Raw genomic sequence first — 20057 nt, 5'->3', positions numbered from 1 at the left:
TTTGTATTTTCAAGTTAGTATTTTCTAATGTAAAAGAAAGAAAACTGGAAATAATTTTGCAGTCTTCAAAATAATACAAAAACATCTACTGTTCCAATAATTATACCAAGTTAGACATAATGTGAGAAGACTGGTTAACAGATACAATTTATATGACAGTAATTTAATATTTAGTGAAGTTTTAACCAGTTAGGAGTAATTAAAGGTAAAATAGTATAATACAAACAGGATTTGCAAAGTGAAGTGACAGACAAATAACAGGGTTATGGTATATTTAGACAGAGTGTCAGGGGAGAGAAATTGAAGTTGGGAAGTAAGTGAAGAAGGGGGAGTAAGGAATTGTAAGGTATGAAGAGAAACTTGTTCATATTTAGGGATATAGCTTATCATGAGGTTGAGTCAGAATGATTTTAAAAGACTGGAGGGGAAAGTACTGGCCTGATGGATATAGGCAAGGAGTTGCAAACCTTAGTAACATGGTATAAATATGAGTATGGTATGGAAAAAAATTGCTGGGCCATTTTTGGGAGTTTGCCATTTCCTCCACTGTGGTGTGATCTCTTTTTTTTTTATTATTTTTTGCTGAACAATGATTTTTTTTCCCCTGGGAAAAAAGTCACTGTTCTGTGTCTTCGCTATTTAGGTTGCTTGACGTTTAAGGTTCGACCAAAGAGTGTTCATTCTTTTCAGCTTTAGATAAGATGATATAGACCCAGTTTGATAGGGTTGTAGACATAGAGAAGTTCTTGTTCATTGGATCATAATGACTGAGTAGGAACATAGTTGTGTAGAATGGTATTTAGCGCTGGACAAGCTGATGAACTGAGTTTTGAACAATGTGTCATCATCTCTGACTTGGTTATTCAAGCAGCAACTTCTTACTGATGTTAACATGGCTGTCATTTCAATACTCACATGCACCACAATCCTTTTTTTTTTTGAAGATATAATTAGATCTTATGTATCATAGTTGATACTACCATAAATTAGGTCAATGACACATTTCTGTAACAGGGACTGTAAAGACAGGTGTCTCCTCCATGAAAGTCTATCTTGAGTGCAACAGCTCTTTCCATCTTTTTAAGTCGTAATAACAAAACTGGGAAAGTAACCGAATTGAGATCATTATTAACATCTATGATGGGATTTTTTTATACCTGTACAATTTAAGGCTCACTTTATTACTGCAGAGGATGGAAAACTGAAATTCTCTTTAACTTTACTGTGGTAAAAATGAGAATATTTTGGGAGTGCTGTAATCCTTTACCAGTTCTCCATTAGCTTCATCAGATAGAATGTGAATGGATACATTCTAATCCGTTTCATCTTTAAATGCCTAAATCATGTATTTAAAGTAGTCAAACAAAGCATCTGCAAGTCTGATCATGTTGAAACAACCCTAGCTTCCCAGTGACAATACAGTTTAGCTACTTATCTGATTTGTTTCAGAAAAGACAGAGTTCTTATCTCTTTCAAGGAGAGCAAAAGCAGCAGGATTTAGAGAATAGCTATGTTTGCTAGCTTTATTTTATCTAACCGAGGGTGAGAAGAAATGGCACATTCTCTGTCTATGAGAATATCTTTTCTTTGTTGAAAAGGACCAGCAGCCATTCAGAAGTCCAAGAAGACAAGAACTGCTACAGTTCTCCTTCCAGCCTAAACCTGCTTATCCAGTAACACTGTAGAACATTTCAGAGAAGAGTCTTCAGTGCAGAGCTGACTTTACCTATCATGTGGTGATGGCAGTTCTGTTGCTTCATTGGCAGTGTCAGGTCAAGAGAAAGAAAAATAAATATCACTTCTGGTACTGGCCTCATTAACCTGACCTTTCATATTCTCCCTTTTAATGGATAGGGACTTATATTTTTGGAGAGAGATCAGATAAGTAGCTGTATGTTAAATTTTTTTGTGAAGCTAGTGATTGTCTCCCTCAAATCAGACCACTAGTTGTCTAATATGTGTAGAATTTTAAACAGCACTGAGGAAGAAGGAGACAATGAAACAACTGACTCTAGACTTTATTTGCTGTAGTGCTCTTCTCTGGCTATAGAATCAGGGGAGGGTTTACTGTCTGACACTGCCCTAACCCCATAGGACCAACCCGTTAAGCAAGCCGCTACAGTTTATGGTTACCCCATCTGTATAGACACTGGGAAAGAGGTACAGAGATAAAGATCTGTTTCATGTTACAGTGATATTACAGTAACTACAGAGAGCACCCTGCATTAGTAAAGACTATTTCATAATTACTCAAACCAAGGGTGCAGGAGACTACTGTACCATTTTTGTGGCTAATACTGTTTTGTTTTCTTATTTCTGCAGCCAGAGCTAATGCCATTCCAAGTTTGCATCATCTTTTCCTCTTACTTGGCAGAGGTATGGGATCTCCAAATGCACGGGGGCAGCCTTCTCCTTACTGTAATTCCTATGTGGTTCTGTTTCTGATTGGGCAAATACTATCTTTACCACCTGTTGAATTATCAGGTAAGTTTTTGTTTATTAACTGTCAGAGAATTGACTCGTATTCCTACTGCTAAAACATATGGGCAGCGTTGTTCTCAGCATAGCTGGATGTAGGTCTGAAGCTCAGTGGCCAACACATAAAACATGAGTTCCATGCTGTTCTCCCCAGACAATAAAAGTGGGCAAGCATCACATCACTTAATGTTAGAGAACTGTGCACCCTTTAAAGGAACAAATATATTACTGATAATAAACATGAACCACAGAAGTATTCCTTTATTTTAGGAAGGCATGCTCCATGAAGCTAAAACTGTCAGACTTTACATCAGTTTGATAGGCAAAGTGATATTCTGCTGAGATAATGTGTCACCTAAGGTGTCTCCATGCTTATTCAAAAATGCCACCCGGAAAAGATCTCAAAAAATGATGAGAGCTGCATGGTTAACCTTTCTACAACCATTGGAGATCATATTGTTCCAGGTGGTTGTTACTGTTCTGATATAGTTTCTCTTGAATTTCTTAGATTACTACTCATTGAGGGCACCCTTAAATTCCTGCCCGTCACACTATTGTGTGAATGGGAGATTTCAGATTAGGTTTTGGACTCTACGCTGGGTAAGGACACAAGGCAGGAAAAAGTTGCATACAGCCGCACAGATAGTTTTTAAAAATGTTATGTATTTATTCGTTTGTTTATTTATTTATTTTATTTTTACATTTATTGACTAGGGAAGACTGGTTGGGCTTCAGAGGAGGCCTGGGGAATAAAACTCAGTACATGTGGTACAAACAAAATCTTTTAAGTTATTCAGTATTAACAGTGACAGGCAGAATACAATTAAAGTACAATTTACAATGTCAAACTAGACAAGGCAGTAACTATGCATATAGTAGTAAGGTTTCTTATACTGATTATACTCTATGCAGATATACTTAAATAAATAACTACGCAGTGGAATAATTATTAGAATACAATATTTCACAGTACAGAGTACTGATTCATTTACAAAAGTTGGAAAGCAAAATGTTGATCTAATTATGATATATAAATGAAATATGTGGAAAAAGAGTTGAGAGGCATAGATAGGGGGGTGAAGACAGAGTGATAGCTGGTAACAGAGTAGAGGAGAGCAGAAGTGTAGTAAAGAAGAAGGTAGAAGGCAAAGATGTTATTCTTCTCCCGGAGATGTGCGGCTATAGAGCTGGAATGCTGAGACGTGTTTCCTTAGATCTGTTTTGAATGTCTGTTGGTTATGGATGTGTTCTCTACTCTTGATATAGCTACATCAAAGATCAGCTAAAACATGAATTTAAATCTTAGCTCCTTCATACAACTGGGGCAAACCAGACTATTTACAGTGTGCTATAACTTTGCTCTCAGGAGTAGTATGATCTAGGATAGGATCTTCTTATATTTCACACCACTTCTTGTCCTCAAGTTAGGCAGTTTTGAAGGATAAATCCAATAATATTACAAAATGAATACCTTAAAAATGTTAAGTAATAGACATCATTGTTTTCTTTGGCATCCATCCCTCGGGGGTCTTATCTGACCTTTTGCATGCATTGCATCTTTAAAGTGCCCCTTTAAGCTGTCTAAACAGTACTTGGACAAAAAAGGGTGGGGGGGTGCACTAACAATCAGCCAGTGCAACATTTGAAGTCGAGGTAAAATGGATTCAGAACTATCCTATAACTAAGTTTTATGTTTGGTTTGTTGTAGTAAGGTTAAAACGTAATATCTGAAATGCACAGTTACAGCCATGACATTTACTTATTCTGACTTAATAAGGCTAAGCAGAAGAAGTGAGTACCTGGAATTGATCAACCAAGACTACTGAAATGTTATGCAACAAAAAGAAACAATGAAAGACAAGTCTTGGCAAAGCAAACTTTCCCATTCTCTGGAGAAAAATTACCTTTGCATGCAAGAGTTAGAGGTAAGCTCCTGTCTGTGAGTGGTGTATATCATTCTTTCATGCAAGCCAATGAATTCCCTGATCTTCACCTTATTTTTGCTAAGAATGCTGCTGAAATAAATTCATGCAGCATGGGAGGTTTTTAAGTTTTCATCAGCATTTCAAGAAGTGGTAGACACCCTACATGAGTATTGTAATGCAGGGTTGTTTATTAGTGGCTTAGCTGCTGATGCTTTTGACATACGTTCAGGCAATGAGCATCACTATTCCAGTCTACTTGCCTACTTCTCTTTATGGCAAAACAGTTGAACAGGATGGTTACTACATATTAGCATCATCTGAAGTTGCTGTTGCATTTCAAACATCTTCAAATTGTATTTTATTTCAGGGATCTTTGCTTCTGTTTATGTAAAATACTGATCTTAACAATTATTCAAGGATTTGTTGTTTACATTTGTCTGCATTTCTGGTCTAAAAAAACAAATTAGAAGTCAAAGACCTTGTTGTGGAGTTTATGTCCAATAACAAGCCCTCAGCTACCTTTATTGTTAGATTTTATACAAAATGATTCCCTCAACTCCTTCATGGATTCCCAGAAACTATGATAAAGGGCAGCTACAAAGCATTAGCTAGAAAGCTATAATGTATGATGTCATCCTGGGTCACTGTACCGATGTGGTCGAGCCCGGATAGCAACGACCTGCATTTCATGCAATTTCCATGTTTTCTGATTGATGTAGAAACTTCTAATCCTTTGCATTTCTCCTGAGGTATATACCTTCAAAATAAACTTGTCAGCCATCTCTTGGAAGTAAAGAAGCTTAGGTGGGCCTGGTTTGACCTAAACACAGTTTTGGAGCTGTAAACCACCAAAGCAACTGTAGACAAAAAAAGATCTGGAAGTGGGGCCCTGACATAAATGAGAAGCCATTTAGAAGACAAAGTGTTTCAAGTGATTTCTTGCAAAACACTGTATACTCATTCATATTTATAGTAAGATTACTATAGAGTTTTCTCCTAAGTCCTTATTCTTCTCTGTAAGCACCACCATACTCACTTTTAACATTTGAACATCAGACACATCATGTATGGAGATGGCATATGCTTTCTCAAATCCTTACCTACCATCACAGAGTTTTAAGACACTACAGAAGTACTTCTAGCTCCTTTGAAATCAGATACACAATAATAAGCTATTAATTAACTTCACCAACACAGTAGTCATGATGTTCACCCCCAGTTCTCTACTCATAATGCAAAAACACCTTAGATTGTTTTTTGACTGCCCACTTCACACAGAAACCCCCATCACACCATCCTCAAAAAAATATAAATGGTTTGCAAAATTTCCATTATCATAACTTCCATACTCAAGAGAGCAATATGCATAAGTGTGCTTTTTCCAAACTTAGAGTGTACTCTACCCATCTTTGCACTAGATTCTGTTCAGATAACAGGAATTTACAGCTGGCACTTAGGAAAATCTGCATGTTTATCATGCTCTCCAGTAATATGGAGTATCACTCTCACTCGCTAGGTCTAACTGACTACTAAAATAGCTACTGCCACACTACGTTTGAAATCCTTAACATACAGGCTTTTCTACTGCCCACTTAAAGATGCCAAACTACAAACCAGGACTTTTGTTTACCCTCTTAAATCGCAAGACCTGTATTGCCTCCAGCTTGCTAGATTCACATTCAGCTGTGGTGAGGGTGAAAGAGCATTCTCAGAAAAGTCTTCAGTCAGCTTACAGAAAGTTCTCTTCTTATTGCTGTTTTACAAACTATACCACCAACAGAAAGAATGATACATTATAAGTGTTTCAAAGAAAAGGATGCATCACAAGAAATATTTTTCTCTGCTTTGGCTGGCATTATCAGCTGTGCAGTTCCAGAAATCAGGATAAAGTATGATCAGAACTCTCTTGCCTTTGTGCACAATTTTACATTCATTTATATCCCAGCTCAACTCTTTCATTTTTTAGTTTTTCTTCTCCTCTTCCTCATCGGAATCTCTCATCTGTAAAACTGGGTAAGCATTTTAAATATTATATATAATTATATCTCACAAAACTTGACTACATTTTAATACTGTTGACTCTTACTTTACTGCTAACGTGTGCTTTATCTCTCAGTAATCCAGTATTATTTCACCACTGACATCAGCTGTAAGCTTTCTATACTATCTATTTATCTATCTATCTATCAATCTATTTATTTATGTTTGTGTTCGCAGGATGAACCTGAAGACTTTCTATTTTGATCATCGTTATATTCTAGATAATAAAAGAAAAAGAAATAAATGCATATAGCTCTTCTCTCCATTGCCAGAACTACAACTCCTTGAAGATCCATTCCCCAATCCCTAACCCCATGATGGTAAACATGAAGATTACAGTTTTTTTACAGGAAAACTTGAAAAAACAGCCAGAAGGTACCAAAATAAAACTAATAAACAGATCCAAGGTACCAATAGACCAGAAGCCAGCAGGAGGTCTTTTTAAAATCCAATTTAATACAAGCACAAACCACAAACTTCTTCTTCTTTCGGCTTTTTCCTGGTTAGGGGTTGCCACAGCAGATCACCTGTCCGCTCATGATTGGTAGTGGAGTTTTACGGTGCCGAGGTGCCAGCCCGGCACCCAACCTTCCACAGAAGGCACATGCACACACACACTCACACCTAGGGCCAATTTGAAGTGTCCAATCCACCTAAAGCATGTCTTTGGGATGTGGGAGGAAACCGGAGCACCCGGAGGAAACCCACGCGACCACATGGAGGACATCCAGACTCCTCACAGAAGGCACACCAGCCGAGAATCGAACCGGAGAACCTAAGCACAAATCACAAACTAAAACACATAAATGCAATCAGTTAAATACGGTGTTTTCGTTTCAAACACTTCATCAGATGTGGGTCTAAGGCAGGTTGACAGATTAAATATCTCACTAATGAACAGACTGACCAATAAAAAACTTTCAATAAAATAAATCATGATACTCATGAATATTAATGAATGAGTAAACATCAAAAACTAATATAAAAAGACACTTTAAAAACATATAAAAAGCTATGTAAAACGATGCTTAAAAATTTGATTCATATTCATTAATTCAAGGGCAAGTTTGAACAAAGCTATGACATTGAATAAAAAAGTAAAAAGTTGGAACTTCATAAAAAATGAATTCAGCACCAGCTTAGAAGTGAATATGAAACAATACTTTGTCTCACTCTAGAGATCAATTTTGAAAAATGCAAGCCTAGTGCAATAAATGCTGTTAAAATCTCTTAAAAACATACAAGTGTAAAAGCATACAAAAATTTTATTTTATAACTTTGCTACCCTTAATTTTAAAAGGGGTACAATGGAAGTGCTCTCATTCAAACCTGGAGGAGAGGTGGCTTGTAATGTTTTCTGCCACCATAGTTCTTTATATTCTATTCTCTCTTCCCATTGTACCCCTCTAGTTTCTTGTTAATACCTTCCAAGACAAAAAAATGTATAACTAGAATTAACACAGGTTAACAAGTGTTTAAAAAGGGAATTGGTTTCCTTCCTGTTCTGCATGTCATAGTAGTGTTCGTATATCCTCCTTTTTAATTTATGTTCAGCTTTACCTACATAAAAGGAGTGACATACCTCACACAATGCTAAATAAAAAAGTCCATTTGATTCACAGTTAAAATAGTCATTACTAGTTAAAAATCACATATCTACTGTTTATTTATTTATTATTTATTTTATTTACATTTGTTGACCGGGAGTGTCCGACTGGACATAGGTCCATTTTCAGCGCAGGCCCGGGAAGAAATGCTCCACAGTTAAAATAAACAGACAGTAGTTACATTGGATTACATAGCGATTAACAATATAACATAGCAATTACTTACAACATATTTACAGATGAAGAACATAGTACATCAGTAGACAACTAAAATCTTTATTTGTGAAGTACATAACAGACATTAACAAATGTTACAATAAGAAGTTCCTGCTGTATAATAAGTACTAGGCTTATGAGCATCTGAGCTTGCTATAATCAAGGAAGTTAGTGGAGTGGAAAGAAAGGTAGTAGTTGGATGGGGTGGATGATAATAGAGTAGGAGTTGCAAGGGCATAGCCAGCATGTTTTTAGGCGTTTTTTTAGTAAAGTTTTGAAGTGGGTGCATGATGGTACGGAGGTAATTGTGGGTGGGAGGGAGTTCCATAATTTGGCTATGGTGCAAGAGAATAGTGCTTCACCAGCAGAGTTATTGGCTTTAGTGATCTGCAAGTGATTTTTGTTGCTGGATCTTAGTAGTCTGGTGGTGCAATAGGGTTGGAGTAGATTCTGGAGGGATGGGACATTCAGTGGATGGTTTACTAGTTTGTGGGCGAGTGAGAGTTGATACCATTGAAGGAGGTGAGGGAGTTCAAGCCAGCCCAGTTCAGCAAATGAGAGACAGTGGTGACTATGGTAGGATGCCCCTGTGGCGAATTTGGTGATTTTGTTGTAGCAGGTCTCTAGCTTGTTTAGATCACATTGCGTTAGGTTGGTATATATTGGAGAGGCATAAAGTAGGGTGGAGATAAGGTGGGAATTTGCTATTGAAATCTTTGCTGCTTTGGTGAGAAGTTGCTTATTTCTGTATAACACTCATAGTTTTTTGTGGACTTTTTTTATGGTCATGGATATGTGAATGTCAAATTTTAGTTTATTGTCTATTTCCACTCCTAGCAAATTGGTGTGTTCATTTGGGTATATAGTGGTGTTGTCTTTTGCTGTGATGTTAAAGTGAGAGTTGTTTTGAGTATGTTTGGTGGGTTGGAAGATGAGTAGTTTAGTTTTGTTTGGGTTGAGTATTAACTGGGCATCGGATAACCAAGTTTCAACAGAGGAAAAGGCTTCCAGTGTGACTTTTTGCAGTTTGGGTAGGGACTGGGCTGAGCAGATGATGGTTGAGTCATCTGCGTATTGTATGAGTGTGCCATGTTTGGTGGCAGAGGCTAGATTATTGGTGAAAACAGAGAAGAGTAGGGATCCAAGGATGGATCCTTGGGGAACCCCTATGGAGACAGGTAGTTGGGGAGATATGTCATTCTGCCATACAACGGATTGTTGGCGGCCAGACAGGTAACTCTGAAACCAGTTGGTGACTGATTGAAAGAAGGATAGGTTATTGAGGACAGAGATAGGTTGTTTGAGTGGGACCATGTCAAATGCTTTAGATAGGTCTAGGAAAGTAGCAGAGGAGAGATAGCCATTGTTTTTATGCTGAAGGATAGTGTTAGTAAAGGAGAGTAAGGCAGTGGTGGTGCTATGGTTTGGTCGGAAACCATGCTGAGTATTGGAAAGGAGGTTGTTAGTAAGGAGGTAGTCTGAGACCTGAGAATGTATGCATCTCTCTAGTATTTTGGAGAGTGAAGAGAGAATAGCTATGGGGTGGTAACCACGAAAAAGCACAAATTCCATACGATGGTGGACTTCCACAAAGTTTATTTTAAACTGTTCAAAACGAGCTGAAAAGCGAACTATAAGCCAAAGCAAACAAACAAAAGCAAGAATAGACAGTATGTTGTTAAGCGTTTTTCGTCCAGATTATATCCGGACTTCCTCAGACAACCCATTAGTTCTCACAGTAGGTTTAAATAACCTCTTATGTTGGTATTAACCAATCAAAACTCAATAGATTCTTTCAAAATAGTTTTGATCTCATACGTCATAATCAGCCATATAATCAACTTTATTCATTTGTCACTGTCTTTTATATAAAAATTAAAACAATATAATCATACAAATAGGAAGTACAACATCCTAAGCCCTAAATACATTCATTTTACATGAATTTCAAATAAAAACAACAGTTTCAAAGTGTGTAATCACTTTCAACACTAGAATAGGCGTCAAAAATCTGACCTACACACTTCACAAGGTCTAGCCTAAAAAGTTAAATAGTTAAAACGCAAGCTTTTTTTTAAAACCAAGTATAGCTTTATTGAAAAATAGTAGTAAATAAAAAGAAGTTACAGCATGAAGAAACAATTGGCACTACGTTACATCCTCGTTTACCCAATACTGTCTTAAGGTCTGATCGCACACTCTAAAATTACAAGGCAAGTCTAACTACCCCCTTGGTAATCACTAGGACACTATAAGCCAAAATCTTTATAAGCGTTTACTAACTACTTTATTAATCTGACCACTACTAACCTCAAAAATGTATGTGCATTCCATAAGTGGTCGCCAAAAGTAGTTTTTACTAGTGATGTTCAAAAGGTCACTATTTTCCTTGTTTTTACAGGAATTATATTTTTTACTCTAAAAGTGGGACACTGTTACTAAAAGGGGTAGGTCGCCTTACTTCCTAACCCTATACTACAGTGGGTAGTCATCTCCAAAATATCACTGTTACCCTGATATCTCCAATGGCAGTTGGTACTCAGGTTTACTCCAGATCCATATTATACAAAGAGAAAAAGATATATATATATATATATATATATATATATATATATATATATATATATATATATATATATATATATATATATATATATATATATATTAATTATACCATGACCCCCCCCAAAATGTGCACGCTGATTGGCCAGCGTGCCCGTTGTAAATCGAGTTATACTAATGGGAAAAGGTCCGGTCGCCCCGGACTTTTTTCCATTAGTATAACTCATTTTAAAACACTGTCTCGCTATATTAAATGGGTTTAACATAGCGAGACAGTGTTCAACGGAGAAAGCAAGATCTCCGTTTCTTTTTTTTAGTGTCTCGCTATGTTAAATGAGTTTAACATAAAGAGACAGTTTTAAAATAAGCAACGGACCGTTGCTTATTTTAAAACTGTCTCGCTATGTTAAACTCATTTAACATAGCGAGACACTAAAAAAAAGCAACAGAGATCTTGCTTTCTCCGTTGCTTTTGCTCAACTCTGATGTACTGCGCAGGCGCGCAGTACATCAGAACTGCCGCGGATGCCAGACATCTGCGGAAGGGCAGTAAACAGGCATTATACTATGCCATTATTTAAGAAAAGTATTAGTTTCTTTTCTTAAATAATGTCATGGTATAATAGCAATAACACACTTCTGGGTGTGGGTAATGCTAAATTTACCCACGGTTGGCTTTGTTTGGTCCTCGGCTTCGCCTCGGGACCAAACCACGCCAACCGTGAGTAAATTTAGCATTACCCACACCCAGGCGTGGGTTATTGCTATATTAATTGTTGTCACAATATAGAATCAGTTGTACATCCTAGACCAGTCACCTGAAGAGACTCTTTAGTTTCAGTATACATCCAATAGAACAAGTCTCATTCAGCCCTGGCTCTACACAAGCATCTAACCGCAAATGCCAGTTTAACTTGCTTTTTTCTAACAGCAGTTTCATTAAACTGTCGTTAACAAAGTTACCACTCTTAGTCTTGTGTTCAATTTTAGAAATAATTTTAAATTTAAATGAGTGTCCCAGATTTTGGTCACAATGTCAGGCCAACACATTATCATAGTTCTTTTTAATTTCGTACGTATGTTCGTAATCTCGGTCTCTTAGCCGTCGGTCAGTTTTACTTACATAAAATGCGGGGCACACTTGGCATTCAGCTAAATAAACTACTGATTTTGTATTACGATTGTATATATCATGAATATAAAAGACCTCTTTTCTAACTCTAAAGGTGTTGTCACTGTCTATGAGTCCACATTGTTTACATGTCCCGCATTTATAGGTGCCTGCCTTAGTTCTTTTGGTCTTACATTTCATTTCTAAGAGTTTCTTTAGGTTTGAACCCCGTTTAAAGCTTATAATTGGGTTCTCACCTATTTTACTAAAACTGTCCTTATCAAGGGATAGGTAGAACCAACACGTCCTTATTGTTCTCTGTATGTCCAGTGCTTCTGGACTGTAAGTAAAAGTAAATGCTAACACAAAGTTCTTATTCCTGTTAGTTGCACTTGTGTTCATTGTATCTATATCCACCACTAGACTTCCTGGGTTCGATTCCTGCATAAGTGTGTTATTTCCTACTACTGGTCCTATGTTCTAACGTTTAACGTTTGTCCCCACAAACAAATGTAACCTTGCTGAACTGTTAGTTGACTTTAAACTTTTTATCCGGAAGTTAAATTTAACTGTTTTAATGGGTAACTCCTCTTACGGTAACAATGAGTTAAGAGTTACTAGCACGTATAACCCACCATCACACCCTATGATTAGTATGTTTGAATTTTTGTGTGAATATGAATTTAGACAAATTATTAATAACTACAACAAACAAAGGAACTTAGGGAACATCACAATGCAGGGAAGGCAACTATTAACATAATTTCATAGCATCCCAATTAGGTCCACGAAGCCTGATAAGGGAGGGGGTCTTGTGGTTAGGCACGATGAGGACTACACTAGAAGAATGTTACTCCTATTAGAAAAAGAAACTTATAGGAAGTGAGTGTAAACCAATTGAATGGGGCATACAACAAAATTAGAATGTTTGTGGGGGACTTGTTTATGGATGGGTTGATTAACTGCCAGCTGAACCACTATTTAACAATGTTGGCTCCAAGGACACCACAACTTTTTGGCATACCCAAAATCCATAAAAGTTTAATAGATCCGCCTTTTAGAGCATTAGTGGATGCTAGGCAGTCAATCACCTACCCCTGTGCAAAGGTTGTAGACTCAATTTTGAAGAAGTTTGTTGGAGAAGAAAAATAAATTTGTAAAGACTCCTGGTCCTTTTTACAGGAAATTAATACATTGACATTTAACCATAAACACAATTTTCTTACAGTTGACGTTTGCAACCTTTACTCATGTATTCCACAAGACTTAGGGATAGAATGGGTGGTGGACCACATTAGAAGTAAGGGGGCACCGGAGAGGGAGTGCCTACTAGTTGAGCAACTATTGGATATTATTTTGAAGAACAACTTTGTATCATTTAACAAAAACTGTATTTGCAGAAAATTGGAGTAGCAATGGGGTCCCCAGTAGGGGCATGCTTTGCAAATCTGGTAATGGCCTTTTGGGAGACTAATTTTATTTTTCCAAGTCACTGGTATGGAACAGTCCAGTTTTACAAAAGATTTTTGGATGACATCTTTATTATGTTAGAAGGAGACAGTACTGTAGCTGATGATTTAGTTGCCTTCTTGAACACCACTAGTTCCTTTCTTAAATTCACTAAGAATTTCCAAGAATATAGGATTAATTTCCTAGACATTGAACTTAGTAAGAACACCCAAGAAAAGAGATATACTGCTAAAATTTTCAGGAAAAGCACCTACTCAAATTCATTTTTAAATTTTACTAGCTCACACCCACGACACCAGAAAAAATCAGTCGTAAAGGGTCAACTCGTACGTGCAGCTAGAAGGGTTACTACTGAAAATGAGTTTGAAGTGGAATGCAAACTTTTATTTGACATGTTCACACATAAAGGCTATCCTGAAAGTTTTTTGACTAACATTTTTAAGGAAGTGGTAGACAAGAGAAAGTCAGGTGTGTATAAGCCAATACTGAGTAATTGTATAACAGAAGAAGAGAGCATAGAACCAGTAGTAGGAAATAACACACTTATGCAGGAATCGAACCCAGGAAGTCTAGTGGTGGATATAGATACAATGAACACAAGTGCAACTAACAGGAATAAGAACTTTGTGTTAGCATTTACTTTTACTTACAGTCCAGAAGCACTGGACATACAGAGAACAATAAGGACATGTTGGTTCTACCTATCCCTTGATAAGGACAGTTTTAGTAAAATAGGAGAAAACCCAATTATAAGCTTTAAACGGGGTTCAAACCTAAAGAAACTCTTAGAAACAAAATGTAAGACCAAAAGAACTAAGGCAGGCACCTATAAATGCGGGACATGTAAACAATGTGAACTCATAGACAGTGACAACACCTTTAGAGTTAGAAAAGAGGTCTTTTATATTCATGATACATACAATTGTAATACAAAATCAGTAGTTTATTTAGCTGAATGCCAAGTGTGCCCTGCATTTTATGTCGATAAAACTGACCGACGGCTAAGAGACTGAGCTTACGAACATACGTACGCAATTAAAAAGAACTATGATAATGTGTTGGCCTGACATTGTGACCAAAATCTGGGACACTCATTTAAATTTAACATTATTTCTAAAATTGAACACAAGACTAAGAGTGGTAACTTTGTTAACGACAGTTTAATGAAACTGCTGTTAGAAAAAAGCAAGTTAAACTGGCATTTGTGGTTAGATGCTTGTGTAGAGCCAGGGCTGAATGAGACTTGTTCTATTGGATGTATACTGAAACTAAAGAGTCTCTTCAGGTGACTAGGATGTACAACTGATTCTATATTGTGACAACAATATATATATATATATATATATATATATATATATATATATATATATATATAAAATCTTTTTCTCTTTGTATAATATGGATCTGAGTAAACCTGAGTACCAACTGCCATTAGAGATATCAGGGTAACAGTGGTATTTTGGAGATGACTACCCACTGTAGTATAGGGTTAGGAAGTAAGGCGACCTACCCCTTTTAGTAACAGTGTCCCCACTTTTAGAGTAAAAAATATAATTCCTGTAAAAACAAGGAAAATAGTGACCTTTTGAACATCACTAGTAAAAACTACTTTTGGCGACCACTTATGGAATGCACATACATTTTTGAGGTTAGTAGTGGTCGGATTAATAAAGTAGTTAGTAAACGCTTATAAAGATTTTGGCTTATAGTGTCCTAGTGATTACCAAGGGGGTAGTTAGACTTGCCTTGTAATTTTAGAGTGTGCGATCAGACCTTAAGACAGTATTGGGTAAACGAGGATGTAACGTAGTGCCGATTGTTTCTTCACGCTGTAACTTCTTTTTATTTACTACTATTTTTCAAGAAAGCTATACTTGGTTTTAAAAAAAGCTTGCGTTTTAACTATTTAACTTTTTAGGTTAGACCTTGTGAAGTGTGTAGGTCGGATTTTTGACGCCTATTCTAGTGTTGAATGTGATTACACACTTTGAAACTGTTGTTTTTATTTGAAATTCATGTAAAATGAATGTATTTAGGGTTTAGGATGTTGTACTTCCTATTTGTATGATTATATTGTTTTAATTTTTATATAAAAGACAGTGACAGATGAATAAGTTGTTTATATGGCTGATTATGACGTATGAGATCAAAACTATTTTGAAGGAATCTATTGAGTTTTGATTGGTTAATACCAACATAAGAGGTTATTTAAACCTACTGTGAGAACTAGTGGGTTGTCTGAGGAAGTCCGGATATAATCCGGACAAAAAGCGCTTAACAACATACTGTCTATTCTTGTTTTTGTTTGTTTGCTTTGGCTTATAGTTCACTTTTCAGCTCATTTTGAACAGTTTAAAATAAACTTTGTGGAAGTCCACCATCGTCTGGAATCTGTGCTTTTTCGTGGTTACTTCGTTTTTTGTGCGTTTATTGGTGCTAGCCATGGGGTGGTAATTGGTTAGTTCTGTGGAGGGTCCGCCTTTGTTGAGGGGAATTATATGTGATATTTTCCACAGTATGGGAACGTAACTTTCTGACAGAGATCGGTTAATCAAGATGGATACTGGGTAGGCCAGAGCATCAGCTGTGATTTGTAGGTATTCACTTGGGAGGTTGTCTGCTGCTAATTTGGTGGGCTTAAGTTTAGTTAAGAGTTTTTTTATGTTTGAGGTAGGTACAGGAGAAAAAGAGAAGGCAGTGGGGAGATTACTAGTTGAAGGTGTGGGTTGGAGGGGAGGGGGGTTGTGTTGTTTAGCTAGTTATAGTATGGTTTGTGTGAAGTTTGTGTTGAATGAGGTAGCAATATTTTCTGAGGAGTGAGGGCTGTTAGGAGGAGGGGTACTGACTTTACCTGGGTGGAGGATGGAGTTTCTGGAGGACCAGAATTGTTTGGGGCTGTGTTGGGAGGAGTCTAGGGAAGACTGGTAGTATTGGAATTTGTCCTGTTTTATTAGCTTTTTTACTCTATTGCATAGTTCTAGGAATTTCTGTCTATTTGAGGGGGTTTTGTGCCAGTGCTCCCAGGCTTTATCCCTGTTTTTCATTTCTGACGTAGTGGTTTTCTGTAACCATGGAGAGGGTTGTGCTTTGGTTCTGGAAAGTCTTATGGGGGCATGGTAATTAAGGATGCTCAGGAAGGTAGTATTAAAAAATTCAACTGTGTCATCAAGACTGAGGTACTTTAGAGGATGCCAGTTACATTCTTTGAGGGATGAGATGAATGTGAGTGGGTTAAAGTTTAGTTTTTACGTATTTGACGGTAGATGACAGGTTTAGCTTGGTATAGGTATTTTTTTGAGTCGGAATGCTGGAGAGTGATCACTGAGGCTATCTGATAAGCAGCCTGTTATATATGACTGGGGGCTCTTACTGACTAGTATCCAGTCCAGGGTAGTGTGCTTGCTGGAGCTTTTATTTATCCTGGTTGGCGACTGGACTAGTTGGGTGAAGCCATGAAGGTTTACATGATGGGTTGGATGGTTGCCAGAACAGGATTGCCAGTCAATATTGAAATCACCTAAAATGATAGTTTTTGGGGGGAAATGGTGGGTAGACCAGCTGAGGAGGTTTTCTAGTGGAGGGATGTTTTGGCCAGGTGGGAAGTAGCATTCAATTATGTTGATGGTTTTGTTTTGGTTTATTTTGAGGTTGGTATGTATTATTTCTTCATTGCCTATTTGTGGAGCTGATGATTTTAAATTCTGGATGTTTAGATGCTGTTTAAATATTATAGCTACACTATAGTTTAAACTTATTTAGTCCTTATTATGTACCTGCATTGTGAACACCGTCCACATTTGTAAGTGCCCAATTTCTTTCTCCCATTTACCTGCTTCCTACCATTTTATAATACATTTTTCAGATTTTGGGAGTTTTTATACACAAATTTAAATTCCATCCTGGATATTTTTTCCAAATCCGTAAGACTTATACATTTTTCCCATTCTTCTCTAATAATATTCTTTACTATAACACTACTAGCATTGTATTCCAACACCATTGCTTGCAGCTTTACTATATTCATCCCGTTGAGGGGGGTCATTTCCAATGTTATTTATAAGTGGTTGTCCCAAAATAGGTTTGTATTTATCATTCCTACCATCCTGCACCTGTTTTGTAACACCTTCCAACAAGTTATTTGTGTACCCTCTTCCAAAAAACAATCCTTTCAGAAAATTACATTCCCTCATGAACTCATTTGTATCAGAAGTCATTCGACTTGCCCTTACATACTGACCCTTGACAATGTTTTTCTTGTAATGACAGGGATGTGCACTGTTGTAATGCAGGCATGAATTAGTGAAGGTGCTTTTCCTGTGCACTCTTGAATTCAACATGTTATTTACTTTATATATTTCAATATCCAAATATTGTAACCTTTCATCAAAAACATTACAAGTAAACTTAAGAAATGAGGTAGTTTTGTTTAGAAATCAACAAATTCCTGTATTTTATTCTTAGTATATATCCAAAAGACACGGATGTCATTCAGGAACCTCCAATAAAAATTCCAACAATTCTTATAAATAGAGTACATTACATATTTTTCCTCCCATTTAGCAAGAATTAGGTTGGCATAGGTGGGCACACACAGAGTGCCCATCACTACACCTCTAACTTGATGGCACAATTCCCCTTTAAAATAAATGAAATTGTATTTTAAAACTAGCTCCATCAAACTGAGGCAAACAAACTTGTCATTCTGGGACATTTTGACCTCCTCATAGAGGATTTCTTCTGGGAGGCCACGGTGGTGCAGCGGTTAGCTTTGCCACCTCACAGCAAGAGATTCTCTGGTTCGATTCTTGTCTGGAGTTCCTTCTATGCAGAGTCTGCATGTCTTCCCTGTGGTTGCGTGGGTTTCCTCCATGTGCTCCGGTTTCCTCCCATATCCCAAAGACATGCAGTAGGTGGATTGGACACTCTAAATAGATCCTAGGTGTGAGTGTGTGTGTGTGTGTGTGTGTGTGTGTGTGTGTGTGTGTGTGTGTGTGTGTGTGTCTTCTGTGGAAGGTTGGGTGCCAGGCTGGCAACTTGACACCGTAAAACTCCAATGCCAATCATGAGCAGACAGATGATCCATTCTGACGACCCCTAACTGGGAAAAGCCAAAAGAAGAAGAAGATAGAGGATTTCTTCTAACATCTACATTCCTTCAAAATAAGGTATGGTTGTAAATAAGTCAATAACATCAATCGTAATGAAAGTTAGCTCTTCCTTAAATAAACCTCCATTGACTTCTCTTAGAAGATCGCAGGAATCTTTTAAAATGTTTTTTCTTTTCAGCTATATATTCTTTAACTTTAAATCCACAAACTTAGCTAGTGGTAAAGTTTTAGACCCATCAGCTGAGACAATAGGTCTCGGGGGGGGGGGGGGTCATTTCATTTTTGTTTATTTTGGATATTCCAAAGATCGTGGGGATCTTAAGTTTGTCCATTCTTAAATAATTGTAGGTAGTGGCATCTATTAAACCCTCCAACAACATATCTAAGAGGGCTCCATCTACTCTACTGTAAGAGATGTTAACTTTGTTTCTCGAAACACTTTCATATTTGTCTGTGTCCATTAGAATTTCATTCATTTTTCCCCCATATGTTAGGTTGCCCATCAATACCATTCCTCCCCCTTTATCCGGTTTCATCACCCTTATATTATTATTCAACCTAAGCTCATCCAATACTGCTCTTTCACTTGTACTAATATTGTTTTTATATCTAACTTTTGGGATGGCTTTTCTGATTTCACTTTCTAGAATACGTTCAAAAGTTTTAATCTGGGGATGTAAAGGAGGGTTAAAGGTGCTTTTCCTCCTAACTGATTTGTTTGTATTGTTCTCCTGAGTGAACAATAGTCCTAAATTGATTTTTCTAGTGAATAATTTCACATCAATTAAGGTTTTAATTAAGTCCCCTTTTCTCAAGTGTATACATTTCAAACCTTTTGATAACAGGCTAAAGCGTTCATCTTGCAAATCAGTCTGACTGAAATTGTAGATACTGTAACTAATTTTTGAAAATTTGAATTTGTTGGTTTCATCTTGCCAATTAAAGTGATTTTTTTCCTCTAAGTCAGGGTGGAGTGTTTCAATACAATCTAATACCTCCCCCTCCCCCTTCTTCCCCCATCTGAAAATTCTGCTGTGGGTAGAAATTACTATTCCTGTTTCTAATTCTTTCAGACCTTCTTAAAGGTTCTTCATCACCAAAATTGTCTAATTCATTTACTTGCTCACCCACCCATGCATTACTTTCTATATTTTCATCTACCATGTTACCAGTTCCACTCATAGTTTCTTCCAAAGTCAAGTCTATTGTGTGCTTTTGGCTTGCGATAGCTAATGTTTTTATATTCATACATGTCCCTCTCCAATTTTTTTTTATTTTTCTCCTCACTATCTCTTCACATTTGGAATCAAAATCTTCCCTAATGGAAAAGTATTTTCCTTTTTCACTAGATATAGTAAAAATTAGGTCATTTTTTTTATCTGCTCATTTAATGTTTCTATCTTCTTGTTAATAATTTCCTTCTGTCTGTCATTGTCTTTAACCATAGCCTTTAAAACGTCCAAACCACAGCTGTTAAAATTTTCTAAAAGTTCCTTATGATATAAACTATAAGGTACAACATTGTTTGGTTATTTGTATA

General features: G+C 36.8%; 1 protein-coding gene across 3 annotated transcripts in view; it reads left to right on the top strand.

The window, feature by feature from the left end:
* The window catches only part of LOC122812232 (adhesion G protein-coupled receptor E2-like), a 1489088-nt gene that overhangs the window by 169376 nt on the left and 1299655 nt on the right, over positions 1 to 20057 (top strand). For all 3 annotated transcript variants that reach the window (XM_044084588.1, XM_044084589.1, XM_044084587.1), the window contains exon 2: positions 2323 to 2484. In XM_044084588.1, the coding sequence (XP_043940523.1) occupies positions 2379 to 2484 (106 nt within the window). In that variant the 5' untranslated portion in view covers positions 2323 to 2378. The remainder of the gene's footprint in view (positions 1 to 2322; positions 2485 to 20057) is intronic.

Source organism: Protopterus annectens, chromosome 9.part0 (assembly GCF_019279795.1).
Source record: "Protopterus annectens isolate FY-2018-M chromosome 9.part0, PAN1.0, whole genome shotgun sequence".
NCBI lineage: Eukaryota > Metazoa > Chordata > Ceratodontiformes > Protopteridae > Protopterus > Protopterus annectens.
The sequence above is the reverse complement of the archived record's forward strand: the minus strand, read 5'-3'. Positions and strand labels throughout refer to the sequence as shown.